Source organism: Cephus cinctus, unplaced genomic scaffold (assembly GCF_000341935.2).
Source record: "Cephus cinctus unplaced genomic scaffold, Ccin1 Ccin1_scaffold0160, whole genome shotgun sequence".
Lineage (NCBI taxonomy): Eukaryota > Metazoa > Arthropoda > Insecta > Hymenoptera > Cephidae > Cephus > Cephus cinctus.
In genome coordinates, this window is record NW_014332886.1 from 3,213,570 (window position 1) to 3,228,351 (window position 14,782).

Genomic DNA, 14,782 nt, shown 5'->3' on the forward strand with positions numbered 1-14,782 from the left:
AAGAAGTCTACGAACGGATAGAGGATTGTGGATTTAGGTTAGATTGCGTACTTGCAGAACTATGTCGTGCGTCTTGTTAACCTAAAATTAGTGTCCTAATCCCTTTGGAGTGTTCTGATAAGAATGCAAGCCCCGTCGCGTGCATAATTTTTGTTCTTACACTGGCAGAATGACTATCGTGTAAATCGCAGTAAAATCAATAATGGCAGACGTTCCATTTTTATTCGTAGTGAAGTTGCAGCTAGTGTACCAACATTATAGAACGCTGAATACGTCGTGCCCATTTTGAAGTTTTAAATTTGTCCAGTTTTACATGGCGGCAGGTAGGACAATCTCTCGCATGAACACTGACGTTAGGTTTAAGCTCTATCGATTATTTACGGTATGTTGAGAGCCACGTGCTTCTCATCCTGTCACCTTTCTACATTATCGGCTTAGTACTTGCACTATCCGTTTCAGCGTGTTTCCAAGAGATGGCGCTACCATCGCGATAAGCTTTTGCCATCTTGCGGAATAATCGTGAACTACGAACCGAAATTCAGTTCTTCGGGACTAAACGATTCTCACTCACTTTATATACGTTATACTTTTTTCGTCTTGAAGCTCTTCTCTTCTACCTTTGAAATGGCAGCGTTATTCTTGAACTCTATTATCTTTCGTATCGCAACTCACCATTGAGGACTAATTAAAAATGTCCTATCTATGAATTTTTATCGTGTTATCAGTCATGTCTATTCTAAGAATCTCGCACCGATGACATTTACATTACTCCTGAGTGCAGGTTTGCTTATTTAATTAACAATTAGTACTGATAACACTCGTGCTTATTCTCTATGGCGCTATTATTTATTAATACGCGAAAACGATAGGGCTCGTCTTGGAAAAATCAGCTTTATCAAGCTCGAGATTTAGGATCCTCGACATTTCACAAACTACCAATGGTATGAAATATTGCTAATATTTTCGCGTTAAATTAAGATAGTGTTGTGCACTTTACTGATGCCCATGATTTCAGGCGTTAACTGATTTCCACGAAAAGTCGATGGGCCAAATGCCAAGTGACGCCCAATCGTCGGATTCTGCTAACGGGACGTGTTCTTCACCTGGTTCCTCCTCCTCGTTTAACTTGAAACTAGGTACCCGCACTCAAGGCAATGTTACCCGTAATCTCAATCTTATAATACGATCAAACTGATTTGGCTTTCGCAGCAACTGATATCATTCGACGAAGACTGATCGGCGTATACAGCTATGTATATAAACGTTCGCGTGTGCATATCGAAATGAATGACTTCCTTTAATCTGATAATTTATTACGATACCTCACCTTTACGGGAATTCGTAACGTCTCAGTCAGTACCGAGACGTCGATCGGTGTAGATCGATTTCGATTATCGCGACCTTAACTAAAACAGTCATGACAACCATATTAAGAACGAGTCGAATCAGAAAGTATTCTTTGATACCGCAACTAGATCGTTGTCCCGAGCATGAAATTTACAAGGTTAGATATAATTACAATTTTTTTCTCCAAAAATAAATAGAAATTAATATACGCCAAGAAAAAAAAAGTAAAAAATTCTGTAACGTGTAAAGCAAAATTTGTGGAGTTTTCAAAAGTAACCCGAGTGACATTTTTTTATTTAATAATTTTATTTAAAAAGCGACATGGTACTTCAACGTGTGCAGAACGTCTTGGCGGTGTGGTTTGTTTGCTCCGGAATCGAATAAATTTTCGTAGTGTCCTCGGAGTCGTGAGTTTGGCGCCATTGGTTTCGTAATTCAAAGTAAAAAAAGAATATATCCCATGGAATATATCCGGGCGTTCCATCTTACTGCTGAATTCATTCGGTTGTTTTATATCCAGTAATAATCGCTTGAGATATTTTATATTACGATACTTTTTGAGCTTTTATAGTTTTATTGTGTCGTACAAATAGCTTTGAGCTGCTGACGTCATTTCAAAGAAGACTTCACACTCTAGGAGTACTCCGGGTGATGAATGAGTACTACTTCTATTGAGCTATCGCTAAAGGCATCCCTATACAAAAATATCTCAATGTGTCTTCGGTCGATTCAAGGAACTGTGAAACGACAGACACTGACCTTTTATTCAATTGTTTCTAGATACAATTTTCCATAACAGGTACCATTCATGTGTATGATGAAGTTTTAGGTAGAACGACAGGTCTGACGTGTTCCTAATGTAAAATTTATAGAGGATAATTTATGTACGTTGGACAAATAGACTGTAGCTAATTCATCACGACTTTTCCTTGTTATGTACATTTAAATGGTGTCATTAATATAAATGTACTCCTTTATCCTGAATTTTCACCTTCTACGTTCTCAAATAGAATGAGTAATAAACTCACCCTATTTCCTGCTCGACTACTATCAACCCTTAACGTTTCTACTATTACTGTATATATTTTCGTGGCATCTACGAATCCTGCGCATCTCTGCCGTGGTTCGTCCAGTTAGGGTCGAAGGTACAATTGTCCTTGGTGGTTCGTCGACCCTCTGTGAAGTTCTTCAGTTACATATAAATTCTTAGGGTGCATTCATAGTTAGTAGGTTTGTTTGCCACACTTGGATTCGTGAGTTGTCTGCTCCCCTTGTCCATAGCTTGAACGACCAATTGGAAATAGTCGAAAACACAACAATAGAAACATTGTTTTGTTATTTATTATCTCATAGCATTTTGCCTTACTCTTTAAGTTAGGAGAGGCAGGACAGATTTTATAGACGAAGCACTGATTGCACGTACCAAAATAAACGTAGCAGTGACCTTTAGAATATATGCACAGATTATTTTCATGTAATCTGCTTAATTTAATCTTTTTGCTCCCGTGAAAACATCGGAGATTGACGCGTGACTCAAGATACTCGACTCAGTTCATCTTATTACAGAATATTCGAATTAAACTGTAGTATTTTCAGGTGAAAATTGATAACACACGATGTCCAGATACAATTATTCATCATTAATCATGAGAATTATGACGTAGTGTCTGAATGTGATTTTGATATCTATTCCAAGATTTTCTTTCTCTCCAATTTATGTATGCAGTGTCACGTGTTCTCGAAAACCATATAGGCCAGAGTTTCTTTCCTATCTCTTCTCTATTTTCCATGGTTACAGTTCTGGCACGGAACTCAGGACTGGAGATACTGGCACATGTCCCCCATTGGGGTTACAGCCATAAGAAAAGGAAGGGAGGAGGGTTGGAGTCACCCTCGATTTCCTCCCCTTTCCTCCCGCGCCACCTCCTCGCTCCTTCATCGAGAATTCCCTGAACTCCAGGAGGTAGTCTTACTCCTAACGTCAAGGAGAGTGTGTCGCTTCCGTTGCGTCTCTTTTAAATTTCTTACTTTTGAAATTTCGCCATTTCTTGTTCGACTTTTAATAGCAACGATACAGTCGCGGTGTCTTTATTTCCTGAGGATTAATGTGCTTTGTGATTTTCAAATTGTTTGGATCGGTCATTCCGATTGGTATACCTGAAACGAGGTCTTTGTGCTTTGAAAATTCGCCACCACGTGAGGACAAAGCGTGACTCTACTGACGCCTTGTAGGCTCACTTGCGTCACGTGACGTTCGTGTCCACGTCTTTCACATTGGCTCTTATTGGTTTGGAAAAAGATTGCTTCTTGTTTTCATACAATCTTTGCGTCTCTAAATATACCGATAGTTTAGCCACGTGAAGCCAGTTTGAGTGAATTTCTAGGGATTCGTTAGGTTTGCCTTGCAGTTACTTTGGCGGTTAATTTTTCCTCTCTAGGTCGTTTGTCAGTCGCGTAGTAGCGTTTATACAGTGTCAAAAGTCAAAGATGACGAAGTGAAATACGTTTAATTATTAATAAGTGAATTAGTGATACGAAAGTCAAAGAGAGTTAACGTTATATGTTATTAGTGTCAATATATGGACATTGATAAATCTCTCTCTCGACTTACAAGACGTTAATCAACATGACGGAAAACGGTTCTGTGAACTCAAATTCGTAGGACTCTTGTGACGGATATCGCGTTGCCTGGTAATTTCGATTATAATTTTCATCTTATTCGGTCTTGGAAAAAGTTCCATTGGCTTGATACAATAGAATGATAGTCAAGGCTTCTTATTTACTGAAAACACTTCAGGAAGGTGCTGAGTCGGCCTTAGACGATTTAGTTTATGATCGGCAACGAAAGGTACGTAAAGTTCTTTCTCGCGTATCGTGTCTACGTGTAGATAAAGTCGTGTCGTGTATCATAGTATGTTTAAATATTCCTCGAGCTACGTGTTTGTTCTTTGGAAATTCCAATATCTTTACTTATACATACATGTATGAAAGCTCTAGAGACATTTAATTTATACGAACTCTCAAGCCGTCTAGAAACAGTGTCTCGCGTCAGGCATGAATAAGTTATTTGCTTTGAGTTTTCTTTTATATACGGAAACGCTTATTTTTCGTGGTGGCGATTTGTTGTGCTTTTAACAAGACTAAACGAAAGAGGAAATACTTATGTATATGAAAAAGATAAGGATCAACGGAATGAAAGAAATAATTTCAAAAGTTTGGTGAATGTGGAACGAAAAAATTGCGGTATTTTTTTATTACTTTTTCCCTATTTGCTTTTACGTGCTTTCCCCCTATTTATAGCGTTGGCTGTTGTTTTGACTTTATTCTTTTTTCTCTTCCGTTCTATGCTGATTTCGTAACTAGGTCACATTTCGTCGCAGGATTTGATACTCTAAAAAACATGGAAATATTAGTTCTCGACGCTGCCACCAGTTGCGACAAGAAAGTGGCGTCTGATGTAAATGCCAGTTATTGAGGCCCTACCATAGATTAAAAGATATTGCTGTTACCCACCATTATCTAGTTCCTTCTCATACGATCCATTTTACACGCACTCACCCGGGATAAATCCCCACAGTAATACCTGTTTTCGACACACTGTTATTTCTCCCTCGTGCAGCTCTGGTTTCGCCATCACAGCTGATACTTGGAAAATAATATTTCCAAATCCAAATCCTCTTAAGCGATTTTTCATGCACCAGTATCGAATCTCTGTATTTCATTCCCAGCGAATTTTTTTTAAGTTCAATTAAATTTTTTTTTATACTGATCAAACAAGACTAAAATTCTTCTCGGAATATGTTCTCTTTACAAACTATAGTATTCCTAAAAAGGAGTTCACAGTCTTCCATTCAGTCTGTCATTCGGTATTGCTTTCACCTGAGAGCCCCTAAAGCGCTCGATCAGTATTATCCGTCAGTCTATTGAGTTCAGACGATGCAGTTTACTGCAACGTCTACAAAATAGGTTCACCGATACGTATTATTGGAACACGCGGTATCTCTTACCCACAACACCAGTTCCATAGCGCTACCGTAGATCGCGTTCTGCGACGATGCCCAGTCATTGCAACGACGGAGTCTCTCGTGCACGTCAAAACGAACGGCAGTCTGTGTCCTCGTAGCGTCGATTTAATCACAGTCATTAAACCTTGCATTTCCTCCGTTAAAAAATATATTGATCAATTCTTCGCGTTCAAAGTGTTTTCTGTAAATTAAGTTATTATCCGCTACATCGAACAGGACAAGCAGGGATCATCGGCATGTGTAACATAGTAGTGCGTTGTGACGAAGAAAATTATACGAAAATTTGATGGGTACATTTTTCGCGTTAACCAACCGTTTAATGTTATCGTCAAACATCGTTACACGGATTTAGTCAATATTATCGGACACGGAGTGTCCTTATACCATTGTTATATACAGGATATTTCATTTACAATTTTTTATGGGTTAACTATAGATAATCATGCGTCATTAATCAGTATCTATGAAACTCACTTTATCCGTACACGACACTCAATATGGAATGAGCAAGGCCTTTTTTGGACCAGGTTCTAGTGCGCCATATTTTTAGGAAGACGTGTTATGATAATCGAGAAAGCTTATTACCGTAAGATTATCACACGAATTTCTAATCTAATCATTTTAATTAAAATATCTCGATCTCTCTCTTTGTTATATATTGGCATTTTAATTGGGAGTTGTTATTAATTTATGTAGAAACGATGCAGGATTAAGAATCGTTATTCGAGAACAGAGAATTATGATTGTCGTTCCATGGGGATTTTCTTTATTTGTTTCTACAAAAAAAAAAAATGTATATTTTTAATTATCACTGTTAACGCAGTTAATCACAGACTTTTCCTTGTAATCTCTGTGAATACTAGGCAAATTAACTGTATCTGTTTGGATGACTAGGGACTTTTTCTTTGTATTTCTTGGAAATACTAATGCAGCTTCTGGAATTATTTTTTTTCTTTCTAACGAGGCCTGCTCGGGTATTTTAATTTGTTAGTCGATCGTTGCCGAGCGAAGGGCTGGTTTAATTAATTCTAATTGAGAGCTTCATGATCTCTGATGTCGGATTATGTTCGTAACGAGTATCCACGTAACAGGGTACTCGTCCCTGTAGTTCTGTGCCAGTTTCTATTACCTATTTAATATTGATGTTTATATACTGACAAATTATGTTTTGCCTATGTACTTCTTTACATACGCGTTTACATGCACGTGGGTTAACACGATCGAGGTTTCGGTTGATTGCATAAACATTGATCTGGATTCATCGATCGTACAGTACGTAAAAAAAAAAGGCGGCATATTTGAAATCCTGTAACATTGAAAATGAAAGAAAATTTGTTTGTACGGAAAAAAAAAAAACGATTATATTTTCTTTTACATTGACTATGAAGTACAATGTACAATGTTCATTAGCTTATTGGCATGATAATTACGATTCATTCACGCGAATGGCAGTTGCTTTGTAGTGGTCAATCATGTTTAATGGAGCAAATCAATTTAAATGATTCCATGTTACCGACGGTACCTGGACTGTTGCGAGTTGCTTAATATCGCAGTCTAGTATATTAGAGATTTTACTATAGTTTATCAATTTTTTTTTTCATATCGTATAGTTTTCCTTTTTCTACGCTATGCTGAAAAACTGGGTCGAGGTTGAACCCGCAGATGAATCATATACTTGGCCCTGTGATTTTCTGATAATTGTCAAAGTAGTATGCTTAATATGCTTTATCGTTAACGTGCAATCGTAATCGAATGATGTGCCATAAACAACTTTTTTTCTGTCCACGATGATAATTTACCATTTAACTTATCATTAGTTCAGACTTTGCTAAATCCAAGTGTCATTTAACATCTTGTTTTATCAGCCGTGGCTGCCCGCAACTCGAGATACCCAGAGTTCATTTGGTATCGTCGACGGCAACGGGAACATTTGCAGATTTGCCAAGGTTTTAATTCGCTTTCGACGGCAGGGTCGAAAGCGTCGAAAAAATAATATGAAAATCGTGGGTTAAAAATTGAACGTGATGAATCTTTGCGTGATCGAGCCAATGTGAATTGTCAGTGAGAAAAGGAAATGTTTACCATTGGATACGAGACTTATTCATACCAAGGAAAGACGGTTATTCATTTGGGTGGTAACGTCGTAAAGGTAACAAACGTCATTTGCTGTTATTTTTTCTGCCATTATTTTATCCACTCGAACGTCCCTCGTCGCAGCGAGCCGTAATTGAATTTGGCAAATTTCGATGATCTCAGCCGACGAAGCCGTTGAGACGTAACGTAGACGCAATTCTATTTCTAGCGGACGGACACGTGACTCTTGTAGTACACAGATGGCGCCACTGGTTAGTTGCGAGAAATAAAGCTTCGTTTTTACGATTATATCTCCTCTGCTTGAAAATTCTTGAAGAACTGCATTCCAAGGCTAACATGTTAGCTTCATTCAAATTCCCTAGGATTCCGTAACGAGTAACGTCAGGCAGTGGACTTGAGAGAGACTGTGTTTATTTATCTGATGTATTTTTTTTTTCGAGTTTCTTTTTATCTCTCTCGAAGTAAAGTAAGCGACTCGAGTAGACTTCTACGAAAACTCTGGATATCAATTATAATTGCTAGTTGTTATTAGCCAGTCGACGGGTAACCGTCTGGAACACACGATGACGATGATCAACGTCATCGGTCCTCCAGATAAAATACTTATAATTGACCTTAATTAAATGATAAGCCACTCACTGGTAAGTGATACGGACCAATGCCATTATCACGCGCTGTTGTAGGTATATGTATATATACATATGTATGTGGGTAACCGAAGTGTCAAAACAGCCAGTCCCTTCAGGCAAATTGATTCGTTTACGAACACGTTTAACCAGCAAGGTAAATAAATAAATTCAGTCAATAAACCATCATTCGCTCGTTTGACTCTTGTATGGACTGCTTACGGATTATGAGTACATTCTGGTTCACGCAGTTGATTATTCAGCTGGTAGATAAATAGTTAACGACGTGACTACCAGGTACCCGTTAAAGTATTGGGGTTGTGACGCTTTATCTGCACCCTCGACGGGAAGCGTGCTGGCCTGGAGATCGTATTTCCGGTGTTTGGTACCTTTGGGTCCTACGTCCTAACCTTCAACCTGGAAGGAGGAAATTTTGAGGTGATTTTTTTTTCTAGGTACGAGGATTTTACGGTATTATTGATTTTTTTCTTCTTACGGCATCACGTGGGAGAGTGTTGAAACTAGGGAACTTAGGAAACTAGGGAAACTTGAATCTAGGTCGAAGACATAAAATGAACTGTAGATATTTGTTATTACCGGAGTTGGAGCACTATGATTCTAGGAGTTTGACAAAATAGAAGGATTCTCTTAGATAGGAAAGAATTGTAGACGGCTGCCCTTCAGGAAGAAATCGTGTTGAGGATTCCCGGTAGCGTGCAGTGCTCTTTTTTTTCTGGAATAATAACAGCCAGAAATGCGTGCGTTTATTTTGCTTTGAGATGGTATTATTTTATTATTTACTGTTTGTTATTATCGATGATTGATCGAACGACGATAAATAATTGTGGGCTGTCTTGTTTTCAGGAGCTTGGTTCACAGCCGTTGCCGACGATCGTAACCGAGGATGTCGACAAGAGTGCGCAAGATCAGGGTCACAGGCCCAGGGCTGGTGAGTGTTCCTTTTATCATTCCTTTCTAGAAAATGCATATCAGGTTTAACCGAAGATAAGTTTGCTATTAGCATCTCGTTTGTTGGTATAATAATATATCTATAGACCGAGCAGACACGTTATCGGCGTTTTTCACAGCTAAAAATGTCAAAAAGTTCTTTCGCGGCCTCTTTCGTCGTTATCGCACGAGTAGAAGGCGGATCCTGCTTAATATTCCGTCCTTGCAGGAACATGGGGCTCGCACTCGAGGAACATCAGGAAACCATCCACGGGAAGTGCTCCCAGTTCCGGAAAATCTACGCCTCTCCCTCAGCAACTGGAACCTGCTTCGAGCTCATCCAGCTCTGGCAAGGGTGGCAGAAAGACATCAGGCACTCACTCCGGTTCAACTAGTCGCAGCAACAGTCGTAGTAATAGCACAGAACGTAGGAGAAGTGGTGACGACACGGCCAGCCCCACTCGGAAACCAGCCCTTTTTGACGCTTTTCGGCCTAGGAGTAAATCCGACGCTAGTAAGACTAGAAAGCCCAGTATTATTGCAAACATGAAGAGCGCGGTGCAGGTAAAGATATTTTAAATCGTCACATTTCTTTTCTTTCTTATGTATGAAATTAGTAGGAATATTTAAATACTATAATTTACAATTATTTTCTGTATTTAGCATTCGCTGTACAGAAGCTCGCATGGAAGCTCTTCGGTGGACGTGAACACTGAAAAGGATCATCACAAAGATCATAAAGACCACAAAGATCATAAGGAAGGCAAGGAGCAGAGTGGAAGGCCTAGAGCGGGTTCAGAGAGTAGTCGGAATCCAGTAAGCAAAGTAATGGATCTCATTAGGCATCGAAGTCACAGTTCTTTGAGTTCAGAAGACAAGCGAAAAGCGGTGAGTTTCATCATTTATTATTTTTTGGTTAGTCCCGTACATTGTTATAATTAAAAATATTAATAATCGCATTCGTTATACAGTGTCCCTTAAAGTATGTACCGGTCGAGCCGGATCGATAAGGTTGCATCATAGAATACTTCATTACCGACACGCCGGTTTAAATCTACTTTACCGTCATCGAATTACTTTATCGGTAAAGCGACGCACTACCGCTTGCATTCCCATAAACACGTCGTTCTGATTGTCTCGTCCTTGTTATTCCCTCGCTAATTAAATAGTCTCGTTAAAGCGACGTAATGAACCTCGACGCAAAGCGAGCGTAGCTAGAAACTGCATTAAAACAGCGAACGCATTTGCGATAGATTAGTGACAGCAATAAAGTTAATCAAGTCCACGTGCCGTGGATTATTGTAATTACACAATCCTAACTGGTCTTCGGCTTAACGGTATAAGTCTGACAATCGATTTCATGATTTCTCCACGAAGCAATTGTCATCGTGCTGTTCCACAAGGTGCTGGCTTCAGGTCCAATCACTAATGAATATTGGGTTAATGAATCTTTCTAAAACGAAGCAGGCAATCGGTTGCGTCCGTTTCAGCGTTAGTTTCATACGCCGACCGGTTCCTTATCTCGTCTCTGAGGGTGACAAGTGTTTGTGCTCACCTGTAATTTAGCCAATGTTTATCATATGACGTCAGGACATGTTTTCTCCAGCTAGAGAAACAACACTCTCATACTTCGTATATTCGCCACTACGGTTTGTTAATATAAAAATAGCGTAAATTCGTCGATCTTCTCAAGTGATTTTATCTGAAAACAAAGATGCGAAAATTATATCCTAAGATTGGGGGGAAACTCTTCTACACGGGTCATTTGTAATTAATAGAACCCAAACGCTTGGGTGAAACCTAACGTTCACTTACTGACCCATAACTCGTGTATCGGCCACTGAATATTCCTGCGAATAGAATTTATGCACAACACAGGAGGGGGAAGAACCGCCGGGCATTAACAATGCGATTTATTCGTTTTACTCGTTCGAATTCATCGGAACGCGAATAGCGTGTATTTAAAGGGTACCTGGTAAATTCGTTGAGGGTCTAAAAAATACGATTGCCTGTATAGCAAAATACGAAAGTGCTTGGTGAGGTGAATCAGCTTTCAAGGAAATTTTCGCAAATTTATCACGGTACACGTCGTCAACTGCGCGGGTCTGATATATTGTTAGAATTAAAAGCGACAGTGTCAAGAGTGTCGTGTCGACGTACGGTATTGCTTAACGAAATACAATGATTTATCAACCGGCATAATCGTAAGACATACACACCCACACACACATACCTATATATGTACATATATCACATATGATGTACACATATCGTAATAAAAGAAATGTTAACAAAGATTTCAAAATACTTCAATTTTACTTTTGAGGTATTCACGCGACTCGTCGAAATATATATTTGAACTACGGTTAACGGCCGTTGCGCGAAAAGCGTCTTGTTTTTCCTTTACAAAAAAAAATGTGCAGATACTCGCGTTGTACGTGGGCTAGGGCTCGTTGGCCTAATTTCACGTTTCCCCGGTGCACAGATTGATGCTCGCGAAGCGCTAGAAATATTCCCTGCCCTTGCGGTACATCAGTGACTGGTAGGTCGCCCCTGCTTATTTCTACGATAATAGCGAGATGTCTTTTTTTGCGGGAAATTTGAAGAGTTCCACCAACAATTCTCAATTTATCAATATCCACGCATCGCTCCACATGTGTACCCGCAATCCCATTTAGACTTCGCTTTATGAAAGTGCTCCTTTACCGTGAGCGCGACCGGAGAATCGCATTGCGCACTTATAGTACAATGTGTACCGTAGTCGTATAAGCCGCGCAGAGCGAAATTCGTTAGCATTTTAATTCAGCCAAACCAAGGGAGCGGACGCTTGATAAATGGATCGGCCTTCTCTGATTTTAATCTCGGCTTGCGAAATCGACGCGGCTCCGTGGTTCTCCGGTGGTCGATGCCTTGGGATTATCCCGTAGAGAAATTACGCGGGTCTCGAGCGGCTGTCTCTACGGCACCCAGTTGGGACTCTAGGTATTGGCCATTGGTTTTTTCTTTCTCGGCTAAAAGGGAAAATGAGGCAGGCAAGCTTTATGCTCTCTCACGTTAAATTCTCGGGGATGATCAATGGGTTCTCTGTTGTTGGCTTTTCTTTTATTTATTTTTTTTTTTATTTTTTTTTTTTTCCCCCCTTCTACCGGCCTCTCGTTCTTCCGTGCTGCGGCACCGCGACGCAGCCATTCTGCTCGCTGGAGACCGCGAGGCATCCAGCTCTAATGAAGCAATCTTCTTATCGGATTCCTATGCCGCTGTAGAAATGGGTTAAGTGCATCTTTATTACTCCTTCGCGAGTTTTGCTGGCAACGAGTTTTAATCAAGAGCCTCGCGACACCCGCTCTTACGCGTATACATATTTTTTTGGAACTTGTTTTCAATCGGCTTTTTTTTTTACGTCTGACAAGATCGACGTAATCTTTTCATTGGCTCCGCTGGACGAAGAAACTTTTGTATCGACAATACAGAATCACGCGAGTTACCAATAATTCGGCAGTCCCGATCGTACAAGTAAATAATTCCGCTCATCGTACGCTTACGTGCTATAGGCAGTTTTCATTAACGAAGCAAAATACACGCGAATCATAAACTGTTTACAAAAGCGCACTACGCGACACGTAAACACCGTAGCACTGACAGATCAACAAATCCTCACGTGTTATCGGGTGTGGTTAGATCATCGTCATAATAATAATGTCTCCGTCATCAGTCCTCCGATCGTCGGGAGGATGTACAGTTTGGTTGTAATCTTAAAAAATTGGTCTTCAACATTCTTTCCCAGCATCTTCCACAAAACATTATACGCCAGTAACTCGCGTAAGAATAATCGCGATCCTCTCGAGTTACAGTCGAAGCCTCGTCGTCGACCCGCCGTCGCGAAGCGTCCGCACGACACGATTCCAGCAGTTTGCTAACTCGAAAGGAAAACGTCGCTCGTTACATATGTATCCACATAGTCACCTACCACATACGTTGTATCGTCATCGCGCGATAGCTATAAAGCTGGCTTGGGAAGTAAACGGTAGTAGTTTAAAGCGTGTCAGGATATACGAAGTAAAGAGTGACGTATTGCGTTACGGTAGAACCAAGGGGGGCCCCTCTGGAAACGGGAGGGAAAGACACGTTGTCCTCAGTGGCTCGGCTTACTTCCAGTACAAAGGTTGCCACAAACGTATTCGAGTCTCGAACGAAAACGGACATTCGCGAGCTCCGATTTTACTCGCGTGACGAATCTATCGTGCTCTCAGTTCCTTCTTGTCTCTTGTTTTTCTCAATTGATTTTCCTTTTCCCTCCCTCTTTCTCTCTTTCCCTCCTTTCCTCCCTCTCACTCGCGAGTTTCGCGCTGCGCCCACCGTCCGCTTGGGACTGCGAGGATGACACTTGGCTACGAGCGATGGTGACGGGCAGGAATTATGAACGGCCCCGCCGAACACGGGAGACGCTATTCTTCTTCTTCTCCAAGAGTAATCGGTGTTCTGTGAATCAAGTGCTATCGTAAGGGGACAAGGGGTATTTGTACGTGACACGCGTACGTTTTACGATTTACGTTATCGGCCTTGCCGAATTGGCTGATCATTTATTTACTACTGTTAGAACGACTTTACGTACTTTTAGGTTAGGCGAAGTGCCACGGGTAAGTTTCTCGAGGTGTGCGCGCGCACGTTTTTTTGCACGAGGATCTCGCGGGTAGAAGAAAAAGGGATAACGCGCGTTCGTCGTTGATCGATGCTTCGTTATGTTTTTCGCGACTGTGCGTTTGAGGTTATACAGGGAACCATGCCGATAACTCCTCAGATCTCGCGGTTACGCAATCCTCTTGCGCTCGCCGCTTTCTATAGCTGGCTCGGTAGATTCCTTTTTTTTTTACTATTTCAATTTTTCCTTCACGGCGTTCATTACTCGGCTGACATTTTACTTTGATGTTGAGGACGACACACTGGACGTATATAGTACATGCTTCACCGAGCAGTCGATTAACCTTTATACCCTGTTACGTGCTGATAAGGCGGCTTTAAAGCACTGCTGTTTAAATTAGGTTATCTTAAATTCCGCGGTTACCACTTCTCTTATCCCGCGATTACGAATTCACGTTTTAGTCCGCGCGGAGCTAATTTACCAGCAAAAATTCCTACGTCGCTTTTCGTAGTCGTAGACTTTACCGGCGCTTTCAATAAATCGAGTCGAATTTTCAATACAACTTTCCCAATCGGTCCGGTCGATCAGGCGTCACGAGTAATAAATGGTCGAGTCCAGTTTAACGTGGGTGCTCGAATTCGTAGGGTAAATACGATCTGTCGCTCGTTAACGTCGACGAAACACGTTTTTTTTTTTACGCAAGACGCCGAGGCGCTAATTTTACCGTAAAGTACTACACTTTCGTGTACAGTACCAAACCCCATAGTCACTCTCACCGGGTACACGTAAAATTTCTAAATTTCAAGGCAAGTCGACCGAGCGCGCGCGGTGCCCTGCAAAATTCGATTCCTCGATACCCGGAAGACGTATGCGCCCCGTGCAACGCACTCGCGTGCACTTTGCTATGGAAGCGCAGTGTATTGGCGCGTAGCGAACTGCAATTTGCGGTTACACCGCACGACCCGTCCGCAACTTTATCGCGGATTCCATTGTTCGTGCTAGTAGCTGGGAAATGTGAATTTAACCCAAGAGGATGCACGATCGCTCGTTTCACTCTAAATGCCACCATATATATTTGTCTTCCTTGCACCCCCCCCCCCCCC

The 14,782-nt window shown here is 40.9% G+C and overlaps 1 protein-coding gene and 1 long non-coding RNA gene across 3 annotated transcripts in view; one reads left to right on the forward strand and one right to left on the reverse strand.

The window, feature by feature from the left end:
• The window catches only part of LOC107263643 (dentin sialophosphoprotein), an 80,991-nt gene that overhangs the window by 24,962 nt on the left and 41,247 nt on the right, over positions 1 to 14,782 (forward strand). Inside the window, exons 4-6 of the mRNA XM_015731074.2 lie at positions 8,957 to 9,041; positions 9,270 to 9,604; positions 9,704 to 9,928. Coding sequence (XP_015586560.1) covers positions 8,957 to 9,041; positions 9,270 to 9,604; positions 9,704 to 9,928 — 645 coding nt within the window. The remainder of the gene's footprint in view (positions 1 to 8,956; positions 9,042 to 9,269; positions 9,605 to 9,703; positions 9,929 to 14,782) is intronic.
• LOC112493801 lies at positions 9,930 to 13,202 on the reverse strand. Of its 2 annotated transcripts, none has more exons than XR_003058583.1 (2): positions 12,699 to 13,202; positions 9,930 to 10,595 (listed from the first exon to the last, which is right to left on the reverse strand). It is a non-coding gene; the product is annotated as an uncharacterized LOC112493801 (long non-coding RNA). The 2 variants fall into 2 exon arrangements; XR_003058582.1 differs by lacking the exon at positions 12,699 to 13,202 and adding an exon at positions 10,670 to 11,001.